The sequence below is a fragment of the Podarcis melisellensis genome (assembly GCF_964234715.1).
Source record: "Podarcis melisellensis genome assembly, chromosome: 10".
In the NCBI taxonomy this organism is placed as follows: domain Eukaryota; kingdom Metazoa; phylum Chordata; class Lepidosauria; order Squamata; family Lacertidae; genus Podarcis; species Podarcis melisellensis.
In genome coordinates this window covers 57,593,373-57,617,818 of record NC_138542.1, presented here as the reverse complement: position 1 = coordinate 57,617,818, position 24,446 = coordinate 57,593,373, and the positions used below count along the sequence as shown (strand labels likewise).

Here is a 24,446-nt window from a genome sequence, read left to right as displayed (position 1 = left end):
GGCCCTCAGCCTCTTAAGTGAGATGGGCGCACAACCCTAGAGTCTGTCAAGACTGGCCTGTATGGGCAGGGCTACCTTTACCTTTTATGTTTGATCCATACACTTGGGTAAGAAATCTTATGCGCCATAGTTAAATTTGAATTGAGCCTCATTCTGCTCAGTTTTTTGCCACATGTACAACTGGCTCATTCCCACGCAAAAATCAATATTCTTATTTTCTAGAGACTTTTAACACTCATCAGGTGCAAGGAGATCGGTAGCATGCTTAACTGCCAAGGGGGGAGGTAATGCTATATAGAGACTGAAAATCGTGAAGTCAGGAAAGATCAAAATGAGGATAAGGGGTGACGAGAACCAGCCATTGGATTAGAAATGTAAAACAATGAGCCATTTCCCACTTTGGAGATGAAGCTGAGGAGGACAGCTTTTAAAGCCACTAATATTGCACCTGGGCTCCAAGGAATAAAGGAATTCCCAGGAAAGGTACAGATCCCCAAGCTGCATAGTTTAATAACAAAAGGGAGTAGTTTAAAGGTGGCAAAGAAAGCAGCAAATAGGGGCCAAGACTGTTTGCTAAAAGTAAGGCTATACTTAAATACTTTTTAAGAGGGCAACTGGTATGCTGAACAAAATGTAGATGGATTATTTAAAATGTTTGGATTTTAATACATTTGATGTGATGAAGCTGTATAAGAAATATTTTCTTGCTGAATTGCTACTTCCTCTGAAGTTTACAGCCAAATACATTCACACAGTGACCGAACTCAAAAGTGTTTTTCAGGAGTGAAATTAAACCTGTGAAGGTGGTTTGGCTTCTCAATATGGATGCACAAAAGGTGGGGAAGGTCATAGCCATAACACCCTGTTTCTGAGCTCCTAGGGTAATCTATCTGGCTCCTGCTGGCACCTTAATTTGTAGTAAGGCTTAGCACTAATGGAGTTGGGGGCAAGAGGAAAGGTGGAGTAGGCTTTCAGTTTGACAAGCAGTGGAGTGACTTTGCACAGGGCTCGTCCGCACTTCTGCTTGCCCCATGCCTAGAAAGCAGGGGTCTGAAAAGTTCCCTGCTTGTTCTTTGCTTTCTAGACATGGGTCCATTTTCTCCAAGAAAGCCCACTCTTTAGTGCTGAATCGGTACGAACGTCAATCCACTCTAAAACCCCATTGATGTTGGTTTCGATTTGGCTGTAAAAATCAGATTTTCTCATGGGAAAGCAGTGGGACAAGTGGAAGTATGTTGATGAGCCCACAGTTTTGGGCAACCAAATTGTTCCATATTTTCAGTCGTTAGCTAGTTGGAAGGACAGCTGGGAGTATTTTTGTTTGAAATTTGCTGGTGACATCAAGCTGGGAAACATGGTAAAACTGTAGAGCAAAGTTATTCAGGAGCAGAAGAGAAATTAACTTCTTGATTCATATGGGGCAAGTTAGGTTCGGTAAGTATTGGCATTCCTTGTTCAAAAGCACTGGCAAGGGCCTTGCTTTGCCTCCTGGCCTTCACAAAGAATTGATTAACAATGAAGCTGCCATCATAGTCACTTTCTCTGCAAGCTCTGAACTAAGTGGCCTCATTTAGGCATTGCACAAGATAATGGAAGGTCCTTGGAAGACAATGAGCAATCAAGGATTTCCTACAGCATGGTTGGCTAACCTTTTTGGCCTGGGGCCTGTATTCACCCTGGCCCAACCTTCAGGGAAGGAGGATCACATATCAGCAGTAGGTGTGGCCATCCCATAAACTCATATGCATGTGCACACACACAATGGCACTCGGAATCCCTACTGAAATGACTCATACTGATTGTTTCTCCATCAATGAATCCAATGACTGGAAGGGAGATCTACAGACTTGTTAGGGTTCTGGTCTTCATCTACCCAATTGCCATCTACTCTTGCTACCAAAATTGGTGGGGTTTGAGGGGGCAGAAACATTGCCTGGAGAAGCCAGATTCGGCTTTGGGGTTTAGTCAACCCTTGTCCTACATTCTCTCTATTTCCAGATGATGAACCAAATCTCAAAGTAGTTTCACAAGCATTACATCTTCAGTATAAAAAACCCCACTCCTGCTTGCCATGTGTGTATTTGTGAGGTTATGCAACTGGAATGGCAGGGTTGTGTCCTAAGTCATACCAAAGAATAACCCATTGAAATAAATTGTCTTAAGTCGATTGATTTCAGTGGGTATTCTTTTGTTAACCTAGGAAGCTATTAAAGAACAGTAGGAGGGGGTGATGGTAAGGCACCATTGTCCCTTTTCAATGACTTAACCCACAAAGCCTGCCATTGTAATGACATATTGTTCACTATTTTGTAATTACTGAGACACTTAACATTGTCTTACACTACTACTGCTTTTACTACACTACTACCCTGTCATAAGGGGTGGGGATGGGGGGTGAGATGGCCAGAATTTTAAAGCAAAACTAGACTCCTCTTTAGCTTTTATTTATTATTATTGCAAATATAGCATGCTGCTAATTAATTAAAACATACCAACTCTACACCTGAGCCAATAGATTCTATGATTTCTCTTATGTCTACCACCACTGGCAATTGTTGCATACTTACGGTAGTTGCAGGCAAAATAATTAAGAGCACTGGTTGAAATTTTCTCCAGCAAACTAGTGCTCTAAACTAGTGCCGTTAGTTTTTTGAAAAAATATTCACATGGACAGGGAATTCTGGTACAGAATTGTGATTGCTGTGGATTCACATATATTTCTCCAGAGAGAGGAATGTCTAGTTCTTTGTATTTTGTCAAATGTGTCTCTAGGACAACGTTGACACAAGGTTTTGGGTTCTAAGGCATCCTCTTTCAACTTTGTGCTCTCCAAATACTTTGGACTATAACTCCCATCATTCCAAGCTAGCATAGCCATTGGTTTTTGTTTTTGGAGTGGGGGGGGAGGGAGAAAATATAGCAGGTTCCTGGGGAAAAGTTTGGTAACTGAGATTAATCAAGTGCAACTGAATACATTTAACTGATCATAATTTATGATGAGCTCAGAATTTGGAAGCTTTTGAGATGCAGGTGTGAACCGTTTAGGTCATGAATTTCTTTAATGTGCTGTGGTTCAAGGGCAGCTGCTTAGCTGTCTAAACAATAAAGAATATCTTGAAGTGTGTGAGAACTTAATTTAGGGTGGTTATCCAGCAGTTCTCTAATGTCCCCTGTGTGAGTGCGATACACACTGCAATGTTTTCAAACAGCTTAGGAATTTCCGTTCTTGATCTCTTGGATCTGCTGGGGTTAGCTGGCAATAACAATTCATAAATCTGCAAAATTGGAAGGGACCAGTTTATAACCTTATCTTATTGCTTTCTAAAAACAAACCAACCACATTTGTGTCTTGATTCAAATAACCTAAAAGCTGAAAATTTTTCAGCAACAGCCTAGCAACATGTGAAGCTTTCTTGTGTAGAGATGAATCATTAGTCCGTATCCCTCAGTGTCGCAGGGATATCTCCTAAAGTTGCTACCTGGGCTTTCCCCCCCTGAAGATGCCTTTGTAGATTCTGAATGCCACTGAACTATGGACCCCTTACTATTTCTTATTCCAACAGGCTTTGGGGAACTAACAGCTTTTAATGAAAGAGCTGGCGCCATGCTGTTTTTAGCTGTAATTATATGTTTGTTTTTAAACTCTCTCTCTCTCTCTCTCTCTCTCTCTCTCTCTCTCTCTCTCTCTCTCTCTCACACACACACACACACACACACACACACACACACACACACGCACACACACAGGTTTATCTCAATTCCCAGTATCCATGTAGGTTAACATATTTTATAATAATCTTAATAACCCAAGTATTAACTTTAAAATTAGTCTACACATTTGCAGAGAACCACTTAACTAGGACTCCTGGGATTGTCAGGTGTAGATCTCATATATATTTTATACACATCTCCTCAAGCATAGCGGAAAATATGTGCTCAGCATGCTGTGTAAATGTGGTGTCCTGTCTTTAGGCAACATAAGAAGCCACCCTAATGTCACCCCCTGGGCTGAAAAGGAAGGTGAAAAAAATATTTAAAGGGGTGAGGGCAGAAGTTGGCATTGAGTGTGTGAGGGCACAGGATAGAAATTAAGAGGCTGAAGAGTAGGCTAAAATGCAAGTGCAAGAGACATGGTTGGAAAAAGACTGTGTATGGATGCTTATAAGCTAATGGTAGAAGCCTCCTAGCAAAGATTAGTGAGCTGGAATGCTTGGTCTTGCAAAGAATATTTAAATGCATTAATAACAGGAGACCTGCTAGGGAGGTAGTTGGGCCTTCGGATGACAAGAGAGTCAAAAGTAAGTTAAAGGAAAATAAGAATGCAGGGATGCAGAATGATTTTTTTGCTTCTGTCCTCGCAGAATAACTTTCAGGGCAGATCCCTGTCTCTGAACTAACTTCCACAGGAAGCCTTGTCAATAAAATAAAAACAAATTGCTGGATCTGAACGCCATCCCCGTGAGAGTTCTTAAAGAACGCAAATGTGAAATAAGTAACTTGTCCCTCTGATCAGCCTCAATACCATTTATAAATAAGGGTTCTAGAGGGGATTCTGGAAATTACAGACTGGTTAGCTTAGCTTGGTCCCATGTCACTAGCCTATTCAGTGGAGCTGTTGTTTAGAGTGTCAACAAGCATATAGATAGAGGTGTTCCAGTTGACACTGTGTACTCAGACTTTCAAAAATCTTTTCCCAGAGTACCTCACCAAGGACTCAAAAGTGAGCTTAGCAGGCGTGGAATAAGAGGAGAGGTCCTCATATGGATCATGAACTGGTTTAGAAACAGGAAGAAGAGCAGGAATGAATGGGCAGTTTTCACAATGGAGGTATATAGAAAGTGGAGCCCCCCCACCCCCCCGATCAATATTGGGACCTGCGTGTTTCAACCTGTTCCTAAACAATCAAAAGTTTGGACTGAACAATGAGGTAGCTGACAATACAGAATAGTTCTGTGTGGTTAAAATGGGGTTTATGAAGAGCTCCAATGCTGAAGACATACTTCCCTGACCTGCCTTTTGACACTTGAAATGTCTATTTTAGGACCCATCTTACTTCTGTAATTTTAACTTTTAAACTGTTTTTAATATTGCGTAGCAGTGTGATTCAATATTAGCATTGTGTTTTAATTGTTGTAACCTCGGACCTTGGGGTGAAGGGCAAGTGGTAACAACCACCACCACCACCACACCACCTGTTTGCTTGCTCCCTCAATATCCATAATCCCCATTAAAAGGTTGTTCAACAATCCTGTGGTATGTTTCAGTGGCTGGGCCTTGGAAGGTGAGACTGAACAGAAATTGACCAGTGACACAGACATGGTCGCAGTGAAAGGAGAGGCAGAACTTACACATTTGTGTGCATTTCTTCCACACGGACGGCGAAAAGCAGAGGAGGAGGAAAGTTGCCTGGGCAGTGGGCAAGGGCTCCTTTAGTAAGGCACATCAGAAGTCGTGTGTAGTTTATTGTACAGCCCTGGGGGGTGGGGGTGGAGGAAGGAATGTGGGCCGGGCAAAGTCTAGAATTACACCATTGCAGAATAGCTTTTTTTCTTGCTTGCTTTAAATAGCCAGACCTTTTTCTTATTGCTTTCACGGTTCCCCAGTCAGCCAGACCCCTGACAGCTCATTCCTTCAAGGTAACAACTTAGTTTTGTACCTTCTCCTCTGCTGCGTCGGGCTGTGTTGCAGTCATCAGGCGGACTGTGTGCGTTTGTGTGTGGTGTGCATGTGTGTGGGCTGCCTAACAATTTTTAGTGGCAAAGATATCTTTATGCACCTACCTCTTTCTCCTTCTCTCCTCCCCCTGCCCCTCTGATTTAACATGATTCCTTGTTCCTTCTGGCTATGCATTCATGTGTAGCTTTCAAAGCACTTTGGGCTGTAGTATTCCTCCCTGTGTATTGGAATCTCTTGTTTTCTTCACAAAAGGAACTGGCTGAGAGAATGAATGAATCAAAGAATTTGGTTTTCACGGGCAGGCAGGGTGGTGGAGGAAAACGGTAACCTACAAATGGCTGATGCTCTTCACATGAATGATGCCATCACTATTTTCCTGGAGCGGTTCTCCATAGGGAGAGGGTTCCAAAGATTCTTTGAGGTGCATCTGGAAGTGGCATGAAGGAAGTTAGCATGTGACTGGGCCACTGTGAGTTTGTGTGTGTGTATGTGTGTGTGTGAGAGAGAACTGGACCACTGTGAACTATTAAAGATTCTGAATTGGGAAGGTGGAGGAGAGGCAAAGTATACTCTGTACATGATGATTATGGGAACATTCTCTCACTGGACAAAGCACTGAATGAGACATTTTCAAAAGAAAACATCTTGGTTGTCTTGTGCCCGAGGCAGGTGTGAAGAACCTTTGGGGCTCCAGATTTTGTTGAACTACAAATGCAATCAGCCCAGCAGACAAGGGATGGTGGGAGTTTTAGTTTAGTAACATCCAGAGGGCCAAAGGGACCCTGGAGTATGATCTCAAAACTGACCCCCCAAACCCCCACACCATTAAGAGATGGTGTGCAATAGTTGGCACATCGCAAAGGTGATCTAATGGGAAAGTGATCAAGACTCTCTACTTTTACAAGTTACAAAGAAGTAGGGATCCCAGCAGGTGGAATATCCTCTACTACAGACCCATTAAAGCTGTGTTCTTCTGGCTTGGCTCCCTGGATATTGTTGGACTACAACTCCCATCATCCTTGATGATTGGCTAAAGTGGTTGAGAATGGTGGGCACTGTATTCCAGCAACATTGGGGGACCTCAGATTGAAGAACGCACTGCATTATTAAAATTACAGCAGATGTATCCTTTGTAGTTGTTCATCCTATTCTTAACTGGTTCATTACTCCATCACATGTATGCAGTTTCTATTGAAATAATGCCCAAAATGGCCTTAAAAAGGTGGATTTGCACCAGATCCCTCACATGCCAGATTTTCCTTGCATTTGGCCTCCCAGCTGGTATCCATTGTGTGTTTTAATAAAAGGGCAATACATGTCCAGATCTGTGAGCAGAATGCAGCATCCTGAGAGTTTCATATTTTTTTCCAGGGAAAGAGGCATTTCTGGTTCAGAGGAGGCAGGGGGCAGAACCCAATCACAACAGAGAGTCTGCTTAATTTTCAGAAACTAATGCGTTTGGAGAGATTTACCGGGCTCAGCTACTTTTGCTAGCCTCTAAAGATCTCCTACATCCAGTCTCCGTCCCCTGTGCTGCTTCAGCTTTCCACAAAATAAAGGCTTTATGCTTAATAGTGACGTACAAATGTGCATGGTTTGTATAATAAAGTCTGATTATGGAACTAGCTTTCCCTATTTCAGAATCCTCCTTATTTAGAACAATCCCCAGAGCAAGACACAGAATGCTTTCATCTGCCTTGTAGTCCCCATTCCACTTTTACCACCACATCCAATCACCTATAGCAGCCCTCTCTCAGCCTGAAGCCCCACCACCTGCTGTGTTACCACCTTGATAGTTACTTGGTCTTGGACTCTAATGGCACCAAAGCGCCATTGATTTAAGAAGAACAGCAGACACACTTGGCTGCCAGATCTTTGCCTTGATCAATGAACAATGTTAAAGATTCGTGCGATGTGAGTTATGATGCTACAGAGCATATGCGATGCTCTCTGTCACTGCCTAATTTCTTAGGACTCACCACATTCCTTTCAGTGATGCACTTGGGATCAGTCCATGCATTGAAGGCAGAGTAGCCAAGATGTTGTGTACTCTAAATCCCACTGTCCCCAACCAGCACAGCCAATGGTCAGGGGTGATGGAAGCTGTAGCTCAAAATGTCTGGAGAACACCATTCTGACCACCTAAAGCAATGGAGAGGTTTACAAGCTTCTTTCCTCCTGGCACTCCTTCCTCTTACAAGCAGGGCTGGGGTTAGGTTTGATGAGGCTCTAAGCTACTGAAGGTAGTGGGGCCCTTTATATGTCCAGCTGTCCTTTGTCAACAACAAATTGTTGCTGTTTTTTGTGTTGAATATATACTATGGACCTAAAGCCATTTGCACATAACAAAATATGTATTTTATCAAATAATTGTTATATTTTGGAAATGTACATCCAGTTTTTTTCCTTTAAATTTTTTGGGGGGCCCCAAGAGAGTGGGGCCCTAAGGTATGGCTTGTTTAGCTTATAAGTAAATCCAGCACTGTTTTCAAGGGAACACTGCCCACCTGCCACAGAACCACAATCTGTTGCAAGGGGTTTCTGGTACATATTCAGGATTGTCCACTTCATTTGTATGGGGCAGCGGTCAGGCCTGTTGGGTCTCACTGTTGCCCAGCTTAACTGAAAATGTCCTCCAGGACAAGGGTTGGAAACTTGTGCTCGTCTCCCCCCACCCCCAGATGTTGCTACAGTTCTCATAACCCTTGGCTGTTGGCCATGCCAGCTGAGCCCAATGGGAATTGGAGTCCAGCAACCTCTGCAGGGCCACATGCTTCCCCACCCCTGATCTAGAGCAGGGTTTCCCAAACGTGGACCTCCAGCTAATGTTGGACTACAACTCCCATCATCTCTAGCCAGCAGGACCAGTGGTCAGGGACGATGGGAACTGTAGTCCAAAAGCAGCTGGAGACCCAAGTTTGGGACATCCTGATGTAGAGCAATGTTCTTCAACCTCAGGTCCCCAGATGTTGCTGGAAACAGCTCCCATCATCTCTGACTATTAGCCTAAGCTGGCTGGGAATGATGGGAGTTGTACTCCAAGTGCTATTAAGTATAGAAAGAGAATATGGGAATGAAAATGTATTTCAGCACAAGTCACCTTCAACTGTATTGCTTAAATACTGGTAATTTAGCTGGGCCAGAATTTAGGGAGGCAGTTAAGGCTAGTATTCATCTAAAGTCATTCTCATGTTTCTGATGGTAAGAGCTGTTTGGCAGTGGACCGGACTCCCTTGGAAGGTGGTGGACTCTCCTTCATTGGAGAGTCTTCCTGCATTGCAGGGGGTTGGACTAGATGACCCTCAGGGACCCTGCCGACTCTACAATTCTATGATTCCATGGTTTGGCTTATTTTGATCAGTGCAGAAAGCCAATATGAAAAAAACTGGAAGGTGCAATTTTTAAAGTAAACAAGCAAACACTACCACCTCCACTTGTCAGACTCTACTTGGAATCCTCTGTTTAAAAGAATTTAGAAGTTAAATAGTGTCACACCACTTTTTGCAGTTGGGGGGTTGTTGTTGTTTTTATATAAAATAAGGGGACAGAATATGTCCCCATGAGAACAAAGCATAGAAGTCTGGGATTTAAAGGTGGATAAATCTCAGAAGACTCCCCACCCCACTTCTTCAAAAGCATCAGTAAGGTTCACCTCTGGTCTGAAGACTGGTGCTGTCCTCTTAGTTACAGAATGGGTCTGAGCTCTGGAAAAATTGGAGTCTACTGATGTACAGAAATAATGGAGAACCTTGGCCCTCCTAATGAATGATGCTCTTCAACCCCCATCAGCCCCAGCTAGCAGTGGCAATGGTCAGCGATTATGGGAGTTGTAGTCCCATCTGGAGTACATCTGGAATAATAATAATAATAATAATAATAATAACAATATATTTATACCCCACCCATTGGCTGAGTTTCCCAAACCACTCTGGGTGGCTCCCAACAGAATATTAAAAACACAATAAAACATCAAACATTAAAAATTTCCCTAAACAGGGCTGCCTTTAGATGTCTTCTAAAAGTCAGGTAGTTGTTTATTTCCGTGACATCTGATAGGAGGGTGTTCCACAGGATGTGTGCCACTGCCAAGAAGGCCTTCTGCCTGGTTCCCTGTAACTTCACTTCTCTGTGAGGGAACTACCAGAAGGCCCTCGGAGCTGGATCTCAGTGTCCAGGCTGAACGATGGGGGTGGAGACGCTCCTTCAGGTATACTGGGCCGAGGCTGTTTAAGGCTTTAAAGCTCAGCACCAACACTTTGAATTGTGCTTGGAAATGTACTGGGAGTCCATGTAGGTCTTTCAGGACCGGTGTCATGTGGTCTCAGTGGCCACTCCTAGTCACCAGTCTATCTGCAGGTTCTCCATCCCTGACACAGATCACAGGAGCATCCAGCTGGTGGTCAGCTATTGTTCAGGTATCCCGGCCCCAGGTTGTGAAGGATATTGCACTGATGCTCCATGGCAAATGTGAATACATTTTCTTGAAGGGGGACCATAGGGCTATTTCTATGGGTCTGGGAGGATGTGATGGGCCAGTGACAGGAGCAAACATGGCCCAAAACATGTCTGAGCCCAGTGCTTCTAGGCACACTTTCGTAAAAGTAAACAGGATTGCAATATCTCCACTGAATTGTTTTCACAAGTGAAATGAATTAAAATGAAAAGGGGAAGTAAATAAACAAAATACCTGGTGGTGTACAAAACATCGGCGAATGCTTACTGAAAGGATACTCTATGAGGAACCAGAACATTTTGAGATGAATCATTTAAAAATTAAGCTGACACTGTTCTTCTAATCCAAAGTAAATACCTCCTGCCTCAGTAAAGTCTATGGGTACATCTTGTGCACTTGGAATGTCAACATATCCAGCTGTTGTAAGCAAGGAAGCTGTGGTGTGAACTTTTGAGCGTGTCCCTGAGTTTGTCTCTCACTTTTCCTCCAGCTTGAGAATTTGATTGTTGTAAGCATAACAGTGGAGGGGCGAAAGGCGACACTGACCTTTTGAAGGTGGGATGGATTACAGAGTCCCCGGGGCAGTGATCAATGGAGAAATACCTGCACAAGCCTCTGGGGAGAAGAAGAAGAAGAAGCAAGAAGCAAGAGATCAGACACTAGAACGCGACCACTGGAACAACAAAATGGAATACGTGCTCTCTGTAGCAGGAGAAATCATTGGCTTGGGGAACGTCTGGCGGTTCCCTTATCTCTGCTACAAGAATGGTGGTGGTAAGTGCAGCTCTTGCCTAGCAAATTTACATTGCATCTGCTAGATGTCTCAACTGTGTCACTTTCCCATTGATCACAAGAGAACCTGCACACCTGCAGTTGCATACCATGGGGGATGGGTGGGAGGGAATCAATAATGCCAGCCGAAGCAAGCCAAGTGCTTTTCAGAATACGAAATGTCTTGCCAAGTTTATGCCATTTATCTTCACAGCACCCTTATGTGGTAGGTTAGGGTGAGAGAGAAAGATGAACTTGCACAAAACCACTTAAGAGTTTCCTCTTCAAACCCCAGTACAAGGTGGGGAGGGGGGGGGACTTAGGAGGCAGCCAGCGACTTCCACAATTTTCTCCCGAAAACTGTTTGTGTCCTTGCGAGCTAAGTGTAAAACCACACACAACATGAAATCTCCCGACATTACTAAAAAGAATAAATAAATAAATATTCATGCAACTATAAAGGCCTTTTTTTTGGGGGGGGGGACTGAAGCAATGGTGCTGAGGTTCTTGGTGAACTTTTCCTTCCCGTGTCGCTTTCCACTCCCACCTCATCAAAAAAAGAAAAAGGAGGTACACACAGACCATGCTTAAAGCATGGAAAGCAGAAATAAGCAAACTAACCTCAGCCCCATCCCCACTAATTCCCCTGGCATACCACCCATTGTTCCATCACGCAGCACAAAACCTCCAGATAAAAACCTGGCAAACCAAAGGCCTATATCGCCTAACAGACTTCTATAAAAATATCAAACCCTTGTCAAAACAAGAAATACAAGACAAACTAGAAGACATCCAAATGCCTTGGTTAACACATCACCAATTACATGCCCTTTTAAACAATCCAGTAGTAAAATCAGCAGCAACTAGGCCCCTGACAACCTTCGAAAACCTCCTCCTAACAACAAAGGGACACGGCAAAGGAATGGTATCCGCAATATACAAAATGCTACTCCAAAATCCCACGAACCCCCTAGACGTAATCAAAAAACAATGGGAGGACAACATAGGCTATGAGATTAACCCCACTTAGTGGACCAGAATGTGGTCTAACCCCCCCTTTAAATCTATATCAATGAAAAGAAAATTACTTACTCTGAAACTTAACTATAGGTGGTACCTAACACCAAGGAAATTAGCGCTAATTCACCCAGGAACCTCACCAAAATGCTGGAGAGGGTGCACCTCCACAGGCACATACCTCCACATGTGGTGGAAATGCCCTAAAATCCAACGATTCTGGACAACAGCCATACGAGAAATATGTAAAATAACTAAGCAAGTATAGTGGTACCTCAGGTTACAGACGCTTCAGGGTACAGACTCCGCTAACCCAGAAATAGTACCTCAGGTTAAGAACTTTACTTCAGGATGAGAACAGAAATCATGTGGCGGCGGCGCAGCAGCAGGAGGCCCCATTAGCTAAAGTGGTACCCCAGGTTAAGAACAGTTTCAGGTTAAGAATGGACCTCCAGAACAAATTAAGTTCTTAACCCAAGGTACCACTGTATTAGAAATCACCCCACAATTGGCCCAGCTGAACATCTTCCAAGACAATAATGCCCACTCACATCACAAATAACTCATAACCCACCTACTCTCAGCAACCAGAAACATCATAACCAGACATTGGAGAGACCTGTCAGGAGTAAGCATGGACCAATGGTACCAAACAGTATGGGAAACAGCCCTACTAGAAAAATTAACCAATAAACTGAAACTGACACAGGAACAAAAATAGAAAAAGATGCCTTCACCGCGGTATGGCTCCCCTTTATCACATATACAGCCCAACATGACAATGACAAGAATCCACCAATAGCATACAAATCAATATGGCTAATCTGATTCAAGAACACCCACCCACCCCACTCACACACAAAAACAAAGTTCACCACAGCCAATCACAAACAAGCAATCACACCCTAGGCCAAGCCCAACCTCTCTCACCACCAAAGGAACACAAGCAAATAGCAAAGAGAACCTGCACAAACGACACTGATGCAAAACCCCACACATACCTTACGTAAAAAAGAAACATTACCTCCCGAACCCCCCCCCATGGCCCCCTCCACCTCTTCCCCCTTTTTCTTCCTAATGTAACCCTAATGTCTCAACAAATGAAACTGACCTATGGAAAATGTAACTTGAAAAAAGAGACATTGTGCATACCTTTGTAAACGAAAAAATCTTTAACAAAAAGGGGGGAAGGGAAAAAAAGAGAGCAGCTATTAACCCTACAAGCAGAAACAAAATGGACAAAGTTGAATTCATCCAAGTCCTACTCAGAGTAGACCCATTGAAATGGATGAACCTAAGTTAGTCATCTTTATTTCAGTGGGCCTACTTTGAATAAGGACTAGCACTGAATATAATCCATACGTTCCTTTCCAACCAAAGCTAGTGCTGATTAACATTCTATGGCCTTTTCAATGTGTTTGTGGGAGAGGAGTTATTGGTTTGTTTTTGCTCATGTCATGTGCGCAATCTCATGATGCAAGCACGGTGCACGGCATGTGCACATCATGGCGGGATATTGAGGGCTCCTCCTAGCTGGTGACCCTGTGTCCGAGTCTGCATCTAACAGACTTAACTGTGGCTTCATGGCTTCTTTCCTCACTCATGCTAAAGAAGCGAAAGGGCTGCACCTGTGTGCCCAGAGATCATTAGTATTTATGAAGCCTGGTTTTGATTGTCCAAACATGGCTACTGGCTTCCTGTCCCTCTATGGATGCTTAATTTACAAAGCGAGTCTAGGATGACTGCTTTGTAGTGCTGAAATGGTTGCCGTACTTATTTTCCATGCTTGAATTGATCGGTTTCAGAAGGCACATTCTGCATTCCATGGCCATTTTCTCCTACTGCTTTTTGCTCTACGCTGTGTCCGTGTGTCTCTCTCACTCACTCACAAATATCCATAGAGAACAATTCCTCATGCATCTGAAGTGAATGTGTGTCCACGAAAGCTCATGCCATAACAAATTAGCTAGTCTTTAAGCTTGCTACAGGACTTTTACTGTAAAAACAACAACCATCTGACTAATCTTGACAAGAGCTTGGAAAGCCAGGCAGTGTTATTGCTATATTGAGAGAAGAGGGACTAAAAACCTGGCTATAACATTACGGCTCTGTAATAAGGTTACCAGACGTCCCCGTTTCCCGGGGACAGTCCCCGGATTTATAAATCAGTCCCCACACAAAATCCATTGAAGTTGAAAAGTGTCTCCAGATTCATCAAAAAGAATCTGGTAGCCTTACAGTCTGTAATGGGTTAGCATCCCAAAAATGACCCCCCAAAATAAGGAAGACAGGAATGGCTTTGAAGCACTGGTTCCTCTCTCCTCCTCCCTTCCTCTGCTGAGAGCCCCAGCTAGTCAAATTAGTAGAAATAGTTCCTTGCACGAAGGAAGAAATTATTCTCTGTTCCCACTGAAGGCAGGCCTTTTCCCCTTCCCTTACCCATCTTTTGGAATGAGAGGACAGCCTGACTCCTTTCCACAACATTACAATTTTGCCTCACATGGTGCATAGTCCTAAGATGTAATGAAGAAAGTTGCCAAGGAGATGGCTTCTTTTACTCTGTCCTTAGAGAGCTCTCTCTCTCTCAGACACACACTTGTTTACTTGTGGGTAAGGATGAGGGAGAAATTTGATTCAGGACACATTTAAAGGACAACCTACCTAACCCACACTTTCTGAAATAATGTGCAAACCAAAACACAATAAGAGCCACGCTTCTCCAAATTTTGCCAGCCACAAACTAGGATAAAACGTGCATAAAATGTTCATATTTGTGAAAACAACATATAAGCATGTGCAAGATTAGGGTAAAAATATTTGTTAAAATGTGTATTTTAGGGGAAGTTGCATACAAATGTCTATACTGGAAGAAATTCACACTACACTGCTGAAAATTTTTTCATGAAATCTTTTTTTTTATAAAAAATTCACAAAGGTGGCGAAATGAATTTAAGATGGGAAAATGAGGTACTGAGAGAAACTGAAATTGACAGATTCTCCCATCTGTCCTTGTGGGGCATTCAAAATGATGCAGGCAAGGGGTGAAGAGACTTGTTATGAGTCTCACAGTGATGTCACAACAAGACACACATGAAACTATCATCCACAAAACAAAATATGTTGGGGCGAGAGAATTAGTTTTCCAGCAACTTGTGTTAAGATGCTTGTGCTAGTAAATTAAATTTCCCCTCACAATGGAAGCATGTACCAGAGGACACTATATAGGTGGGTTAGTGAGGCCCACCATTCGTTGCCATACCTGCTAAAAAAGGGCCCCATGGTTTTCTTTTTATGTTAAAAAAAATAAAGTCAAGAAAATGTTTTCGTCTCTCTTTATATTAGTAGCACTGGTGTGATAAGTTGCAGTTTGGAGATAATAGGTGTTCATCTCAACCAGCTCCACTGAAGTAAAAAGTGCAGTAACTGTCTTAGTAAGATTTTAAATCCAAAGAGTTGTATAATATGAGTACAGAAGTCCTTCTCTTCAGTTAAGATAATTTATAGGCTTTTGCAGTATAAGAACCTATTATAATAACGTTTCCTTTAAAAGACTCAACAGGAGTCATCTGCCACAGAGACGCTCTGTGCTGTCGTGTGGGTTATGTATGTGTTCTGAAAAAAATTACCTAGAGACGTATTTGGGAATTGTTTTCCTTGTTTTGTTTGATAACTATTTACTTAATCTGACTTTCTGGAAGCTTGTAGAAAAACAGGTTAGAAGGACTTGGTACTTGTAAGAGTTATCGGTGAGTAGATTTATGAACTCTGGTCTGAAATCTTTTGGATTTGCCTTAGAGGCCTACCTAAACCGCTTTCCCACCCTGACAGCATGAAAGGGATTAGCTACTTCCATGCCGGCTTTCCTTTTTGTTTCTCTTTCTGCTTGAGAATTTTGTTTTTGAGGAGGGATTAGAGGGGAGGCTTGTTTTTATTTTTGTGAGGCTGGAATGTTCCTAAACTTGGGTTCGCCAACCCTATGCATGTTTACTAAGAAGCCCCATTGTTACTTCAGGAACAGGCAACATGGTGCACTTCAGATGTTGCTTGACTATCAACTGTGCTAACTCCCATCAACCCCACTATGATGGCCAATGGTCAGGGATGATTTCAATATTTATTTTAAACCATTTTTATACTGCTTAATATATAAAATTTATCTTGGTGATGCATACCCTCTATCACCTTGATGGCAAAATCCAAGACACAATATTCCCAGACGCCATCTTCCTGTTTTTTCTTAAGAGAATGTTGGCCGTTTTGGATGTCTTGATCTCGTGTGGTTTTGCACCACAATCCCGCCCCCTGAAAAAGAGCCTTTTTTCAGGCATGGTGCTCCAAAATGTGTATTTTGGGGGTGCTGCACAAAATCAAAGCCTCAGGAAATAATTGTGATGTGCAATTGTGTGAGATCATGGCATCCAAAATGGCCAACATTCTCTCGCAACAAAAGAAAAACCACGGGGTGTCTTGATTTTTCCAGGACACTTTTGGGGTATGGTGATGTACAACAAATTAAACCAAACCAAAGCAATTATTACAAAAATATACAATGCAACCATCAATACAAATAGGAAATCAATGCAATAGTAATAAATACCGTATTTTTTGCACCATAACACTCACTTTTTTCCTCCTAGAAAGTAAGGGGAAATGTCTGTGCGTGTTATGGAGGAAATGCCTACAGGTGGCATGCCTACGGATTTTCCTCCTCTAAAAACTACGTGCGTGTTATGGTTGGGTGCGTGTTATAGAGCGAAAAATATGGTATATACTGGTAGAAATACTGTAATTGAATACTGGTGATGGATGTTCCTATCCACTCAACCACTCTGAGGAGTTTTCTTTCTTTTTTTACAGTCAAGTGATCTATAAATTTTATTAAATAAATAAGTAAGTAGCAAACCTCCCCTTCATATAACGCTGATTTAAATGTATGGTGTTGAATGTGGCCCTAGTCTCCCTGCCTTCTACCTACCAGCCCCACTGACACCAGCCACCACTGACACTCAGTTCAAACTTGACCTACATGTGGATCTCGCTATTGGTTCCATTCCTTGTTCCTCTAAAATATGACCTGGCATCATGTTTTAATTGGACCCTGGATTTCTCTTCAGCAAGAAAAAGGAATCATCTTTCAGCTGGTGTTCTTGACTAAACTGAAAAGTACATGCCCTTTTAGCACACAAAAAAACAATGAAAAGCATGGAGGATACCAGCTCAGTTTCTGCTGTCAGGCTTAGTAAAGCATCCTCCTTTACTATTGGCTAGGAAGAGAGGAAGGCAACCAGAGGAGTGATCTCACCTCCCTCTGCCTCCAGGGTCTGAAAGCTCATTGCTTCCATAGCAGGCACAGCCTCCTGTCATGCCAGCTTGGTGTGGACTTCAGTCAAAGGGCAGGGAGCCCAGTCCAGCCTGCTAAGAGCTGGAACCGTTAAAGGGATTTCGGAGCAAATTAAAGTTAATTGTGATTTTCCAGTCAGTTAAATATTGGCTTGATCCTGGAACGGATGGAGGTGTTGAAAGTGGCTAGCAATTAACGCCAAGGAGCAGAGTCTGCATCTGTCCAAACCTGGACACAAAATGCATTAGAATTGCTTTAATTCCTTCCCTTTTCAGTCAAAATGTTAGTCATGGGTTGTATCTACAGTAGTGTTGAGTAGTGCATCCCATCAGTGCAAAAAATTCTGCTTGCTCAATGGGACTTGGCCCGCCTCCCCGTTCATGCCTCCAACCCTCCAGTCTAGATTTGGGGAGGACATGGGGTGGGAAGGAGAGGAGGGGGAATTCTGCTGCAGAAATCCTTGTGTTGATGGGATGTGTTAGTTGGATACTGCCCCATATGTCACAAGGGGCCACCAGTTTGAACGTTGCTGAATAGGTTGGTGCTACTGTGATAAGCATCTTTTGACTGCTTTAATGCTGGGCCAGCATCAAATATTAACACCATTTGATATTACATGACAACTACTGAATGCTGTCTAATATTAACTATGGTTGCATGTCAGCTGTAAAAAATAACTTGCAAGATATCCTTGCATGGCAGCAGTCGAGCACTGTTGAGTACGGAATACCATGTTGTATCAAGTATCAAACATTATTCTGGTATCAAATAGTGAAGCAAATATTGTATGTAAAATATAGATTTCCAATCCTGAGTAAGTATTTGGCAAAGATAAGAGTATTCCAAAAATATCTTCAAAGTTTGCAGAGCAAAATATTGTGGAGAATAGTTGGGAGCATATTCATTTGGGCTCTTAAGACTAATGAATTGATAGGCTTGCTTTGTGCAGAAGGTTAAGTTAGACAGTGTTTTTGTTCCATGGCTGACTCTGTGATGTTACTAAACTCATTTTTTTAAATGCAATTTGTCTGTGATCAAATACAATCAAAGTTGCATTTGTCTCATCCTGATCAAAGGTTTGAAACTTCTTCTGCTAGGAAGTATTCAAAACCTATTTGTTTGTTTTTTTAAGTATTTTTTATTAAGGATTTTCTTGTTTTACAGAAGTGTAGTGCCTCGTATTTTTTCTTCTTCTTCCATGTAACGTTTTTACAAATCCGTTTCATTTGTTGAGGCATTAGGGGGAGAAGAAAAAAGAAAGAAAAAGGAAAGGGGGGTGGAGAGAGGGAAGATGGATGGGGGTGGGGTCGGGTGGCGGTGTTTCTATTATGTTTAATGTATGTAGAGTTTGGTGTCAGCGTTGCTTGTGTTGTTCACTTGTGTTGTAGTCTGAGCTTTCTTTCTAAAAACCATGCTAAACCTGCTCACTGGCCCATTGGGTCAATGTGTCCAAAAGCTCAACATTTTGCTGGCAGAATCCCGGAGAAGTGTATTGCTATTGGCTGGCCCAAACCCAAGGGAAGATCTTCAAACACCTCTGAGGGTCAAACTACTTCAATTGTGTGGTTAGCAAACATATCTTTTCTAATAATAATAATAATAATAATAATAATAATAATAATAATATAGTTCAGTTTGGTTTTCTGAATATAACAAATGAACAACAAAAGGATGAATATTTTCATAAATAAATAAATAAATAAATAAATAAATAAATAAATAAATGCCCCTCCCCATTTGGCTCTTTGTCATCACCATAGCTTCCTGTTTTGAAAGCCTGAGCATCTAACACCTCCATGTGTTTCTGAACCTGTAGGTGCCTTCTTCATCCCCTACCTCATCTTCCTTTTCACCTGCGGGATCCCAGTATTCTTCCTGGAGACGGCACTTGGGCAGTACACCAGCCAGGGAGGTGTCACGTCCTGGCGGAGACTGTGCCCTCTCTTTGAAGGTGAGTTGGGTATGATGGGGCCAGCTTGTTTGCTAGAAAGTCTGTACCACCTTTTGCACTAAAGGAGCTATCTTACATAGGGCATCAATGGGATTTTCTGGGCCCGGTACACTTGCATGTGGATTGGACCCTCTGCCTGGCTTCCAAAAGGGGACACATATTTGCATAACATTTCCATACACTTTGTATCACGTGAAGATCTTTTTGCTCTGTGGCAGGTGGGGTGGAGAGCCCTAGCATAAACCAGAGGCCACGCTCAAGTAAATAAGATGTCTGATGGACAAACAGAATGTGAACAGGTAAATCCTTTGCCTCCCTGCGCACCCACAAGATTCAGCTGGGGGTGTCAGCATTCACATGCAGATGTCAACATTTGCCCAATTTTGGATGTTGGCTGTAGCATTAGCATCAGATCATCGTGCATCAGCACTATTTCGGGTTTTAAACGACTGTGTCTCTTGCAACAGCAGCACTGCTTCTTCTTGAAGCTTGAGAGTGATACCTGTCAGTGGAAAATGCAAATGCCCCTCAGTTGTGACAAAGATCACTGTTGTGGAGGCAACAGAGTGTGGCTGAAGTGACCACAGGAATCTCAATTTTTATAAAAGAGGAAAATGAACACGATGCAAAGGGAAAACAGAAGCTCAGGTTGCACATTAGCTGAAAGAAAATGTTAAATGCAGATGTTTACTGATTAAAAGAAAGGATCTACCAGGTTGGGAGAAATTGTATTAATGCAGTGCCAATCAGCATGGGGTGGGTGCTAATCAAATATCTTCCTTCTTTTTTTGTTTTGCTCTGTAAAATGCATGCTTATGTCTACTTTTGATGTGTTTATGTTTGTTTTAAATCAAAGATTCCCTCACTCTCTTCCGGCTGGGGTAAGGTCTGTTGGGAATCTGAGATGAGATCCCCACACAGCGGAAGTTGCCTCCATATCCAGTCACCACACAGAGGCAGCTTAGAGCCCCAAATAGTCTACTGCTGCAGAAGATAAAGCTTCAGTAATACAGTTCTGGATGCTGAGAAATATATATACAGGATGTAGCATATACAGCTACAGACACCTACAAGTACAAAGCATATCTGTTGCTCCAGCAATTCAAGACGTAATGCCGACTCCCTTCACAAGACTGACCCGGACACACAACACACCCTGGCACAGATGAGCTGGCATGCATCAATCCTTACATAGGTGACCCTGGGCCATTGCCATAGCAACGGGCTTGGCTGGCCTTGCACCTCTGGCCTTTTCTAATATAGAGAGTGATTTGTGCTCATGTAGGAAATTAACACCTTCCTCATGCCCAGTTCCTCCAACAAGGGCTGCCGTGCCAAAATCAAGACATAAGGCACACTTCGGAACTAGTGTAAAGTAACAGAGGAAAGGGGAAGCCTCTACTTGTTTTCCTGTAGAATTGTAAGATTCTGGAATATATGACACCTTGGAAATGTACAGTGCATAAACAGGTGCAGGGAAAATTAAAAAAGTAAGTGGAAATTAAACCAAGGGGAAGACATGGTGAATGAAAGGAACACCCAGAATGGTGAATGGAGCACCTGAGAAAATGGGAAAGAAAAGTTGATGTATCCTGCAATGAGAATGCATGCCCTATGGGGATTTTATGAAAATTATGGATTAGGGCAGGCGTCTCCAATCAGCCTCAGCCAGCATGGCAAATAGCCTGTTCTGAATCCCCTATCCTTCAGATTCAGTGGATGACACCCCCTCTTCCAAGTTCTAGTATAATGGAGCACTTCACTTTCTGATCAGATGTTTGCATGATTTTAAGGTTACTCAAAATCTGGATCAAATGGAAAGTTGAGGCTAAAAGGTTCCTGGGTAATTAGGGACTCTTGATTTATTTCTGCTTCATTCCAGGACAAATTACTGTGTTAATCACAGCCTGGCAGTTAGCTCAGGTAGGTAGAAGTGGATGGAGTTCATTGTTCGCTGTAACATTGTAAGCAAAGGGCTGCTGGAATTTCTTGCCCATGTCAACAAAGGCAGTTGTTTCAATGCAATCAACAACTGATAGCCAGCTGACTTTAGCAAAGGGAACTTCAAGTCCTGGGGGCCAAGTATAGTCCTCCAGAGGATTTAATTTGTCCCTCAGGCCTCTCCTCAGGCCACACACCACCTCAAGGGGCCAGATACTCCTTTGCCTGGCTGGAATGAACCCTTGAACCCTTTGTTTGCATGGAAGGATAATGGAGAGGGGTGTTATATGGGGCGTAAGTGAGTGCGCTTGTGTTTGTGTATAGAATCCACTGACTTTTACAACTTGCTTGCCCACCACTGGGATGCAACCCAGGGCAGATCTACTATGAAATTTAATAATCTTAAGTTTCAGAGCCTTTAACCCCAGAGGGGCCCCAGAAATGTATATAACATTTCCCTATTTCTCACCCCCTCCCAAGAACTTGAAAACTACAAGGCATGGGAAATATTTATTTACTGCGGTGACTTTGACATGGGAGATAATCCAGTATAGCAATTTTAATCAAGATCTCAGATGTCGTAGTTATTATTATTACTATTATTAAAATAATTGTGGGGATCTGTCATGGAACAACCCCACTGAAGAAGATAACCGAGTGGTTACCGAGACCTCGTTGCTGGTTGCAAAGGGGGCCCCATAACAGTTTGAGCTTCGGGGCACCCCCAATGTAGGTGCAACCCTGAAAAAACAAAACCACCCTGGCTTTATTACTCCAATTAATTTTCTTAAAATCCCCTCCCTGTTTCTTTTGTTCACTCTGCAGGAATTGGCTATGCTTCCCAGGTGATTGTTGTACTACTTAATTTCTATTACATTATTGTTCTGGCCTGGGCCTTGTTTTACCTCTTCAGCTCATTCACCATAGACCTTCCATGGGGCAGCTGTGATCACGAGTGGAACACAGGTAATCTGGAGTCCCTCCCTTGCTGTTCTGCAATATGCTTAGTATTACTTTGTACTGACCCCCCCCCCGCTAGCAATAACCATCTACAGTACTTCATTTCCCATTGTTGCTTCAACCCTTTGGAACTCCCTGTCCAGGGAGATCCACATGGCCACGTTCTCACTCTTCTGCCCCTCCTTCCCTGTGGGAGGCCAACCCAGCATATGCCCTCCTTGTGCACTAAACACAAACAAACTTCTACCCACTTTTGACAAGGCAGTGTAGGCTGCCTTGTCTTGCCTTCTCTCCATTACATATGGACATGGATATTATTGCAGATGACGGGCTGAAATTTAGCCCTAGCCCCACACAGGATTGGTATCGGGGGGGGGGGAGAGGGGAAACCACCTCTGAACTAGCTGTAGTCCTGAGCTGTTAAGTCCTGAACTTCATGGGCTCTGAAAGAAGAAGAGGAGGAGTTTGGATTTGATATCTCGCTTGATCACTACCCGAAGGAGTCTCAAAGGGGCTAACATTCTCCTTTCCCTTCCTCCCCCACAACAAACACTCTGTGAAGTGAATGGGGCTGAGACTTCAAAGAAGTGTGACTAGCCCAAGGTTACCCAGCAGCTGCATGTGGAGGAGCGGAGACGCGAACCGGTTCCCCAGATTACGAGTCTACTGCTCTTAACCACTACACCACACTGGTGTAGTGGCCGGTCAATCAAGAGTAGCCAATCTTGTCTAGGAAAGAACATGCCTCATCCTTTTCATAAATATATAGGCTTGGATGCCCAGTCACACTCATGAACAGCTATCTCAATCAGGTTTGGCGCCAAACTTTGAGGTCAGTGGGTTCGGCATGATGCTGGTGTTGAGCACCTCATCACATGCTCACCATCTTCATCGCTTTCCAGAAGTGCTTCAGTGGTAGATGGGCCCCACTTTTCTGGACACTGATCCCAGGCCTGCTCTCTGTAGGATCCTAGCCTCATGTGACACAGACACTTTCTTTCCTGAGCATCCTATTGCGTTCTGCAGTTTTATTCCTGGTCTCCCCCCCCTTTTTTTTAGGAAAGTGGATTAGTTGCATTTTGTGGGGATGTCTTCCAATTGTATGTTTTCACAGTTTCTGTCACTTGGGCCTGTCTTACAGAGAACTGTGTGGAATTCCAGAAGACAAACACTTCGCTAAATGTGTCGGCCGAAAATGCCACCTCTCCTGTTATAGAGTTTTGGGAGTAAGTGAAGATTCCTCCATTTTCAGGTTCGGTTTCCGCAGCTATGACCAACCACCAGCCACAGGAGTGTTCTTCTGTTGGGCGTGCAAAGTCTACAGATCTCAATAGCTTGCATTGCTAACTGAGAAAGGCATGAACTGTGGGAATGGAATCTTGGTCTCTGAGCACCTTAACTCTTAATTTGCGATTTAAATCAGTTAAGTTCTGCACAAAGCGGAACGTAAATCTGGCCTTGGGTTTATTGTCTATTCCTCATCTTTTGCATATTTTTAAAATGAACTATGCAAATTTCAATGCATACCTTACCTGTAGGATGAATATGCTCTTAACGTAAGGTCCACCCATCCGGTATCTTGTGGCAGCTGCTGTCTGCACCTTTGTAGCTACCCAACAATGAACCCCCTCCTCCTGATTCCAGGCACAAAAGCAATAATGGTTGTTTGCTGCCTTCTCATAGATCGATTGTACAAACACATAAATATAGATTTGCATATAAAATGGAAGAAGCAGTAAAGGAGGTGGCAGGAGTGGGCTGGCACTGGAAACGACTCAGGAGCACATAATGTATGCTCCAGCACAGTGAGCACATGGCACCTGCCTGGTTTCAGAAGCAGTGCAGGAGTGGCACTTTTTCGTGATCTAATCCTGTCTTTCCTCCACACATGCATTTACACCTCTGCACTACTTTAACCAGAGAGGACAATTAGGTCATTTCCATAGAAACCACCCTTGCGTCTTCCTTTCTGAAATCAACTCTCTGCGTCAAATACTTGGAGGTTATTCAAACGCCCAACACAAAAACCCACAAAGGAGCACTGTAAGAGTGTGGCTTCTTTGGCGAGAAAATTTGTTTCAACGCATCATGACATCAGATGTTTGTCAGGTTCATGGCCCTGCCCACCTGTCAAAATTGACCTGTGGGGTGGCAGGAGATAAATTTCTGGGCCACCGGGCCAGAACTGTCCCCCCTCACTCCTGCCCTTCATCAGCAAACAAAGAGCTATCACGTATATATGCCCTTGTTTTGAAGCATATTACAATGAATTCCTTAATGGATGCACAAAGAGGGAACTGCTCCATTTACTTGCTTGCTGTCACCTGCAGCTGTGC

The 24,446-nt window shown here is 43.1% G+C and overlaps 1 protein-coding gene across 1 annotated transcript in view; it reads left to right on the top strand.

The window, feature by feature from the left end:
- Positions 1-5,601: 5,601 nt before the first annotated feature.
- Positions 5,602-24,446, top strand: part of LOC309378632 (sodium- and chloride-dependent GABA transporter 2-like) — a 47,567-nt gene continuing 28,722 nt past the window's right edge. The window contains exons 1-5 of the mRNA XM_081927094.1: positions 5,602-5,636; positions 10,620-10,903; positions 19,075-19,209; positions 21,976-22,116; positions 23,252-23,336. Of these exons, the coding sequence (XP_081783220.1) occupies positions 10,690-10,903; positions 19,075-19,209; positions 21,976-22,116; positions 23,252-23,336 (575 nt within the window). The 5' untranslated portion in view covers positions 5,602-5,636; positions 10,620-10,689. The remainder of the gene's footprint in view (positions 5,637-10,619; positions 10,904-19,074; positions 19,210-21,975; positions 22,117-23,251; positions 23,337-24,446) is intronic.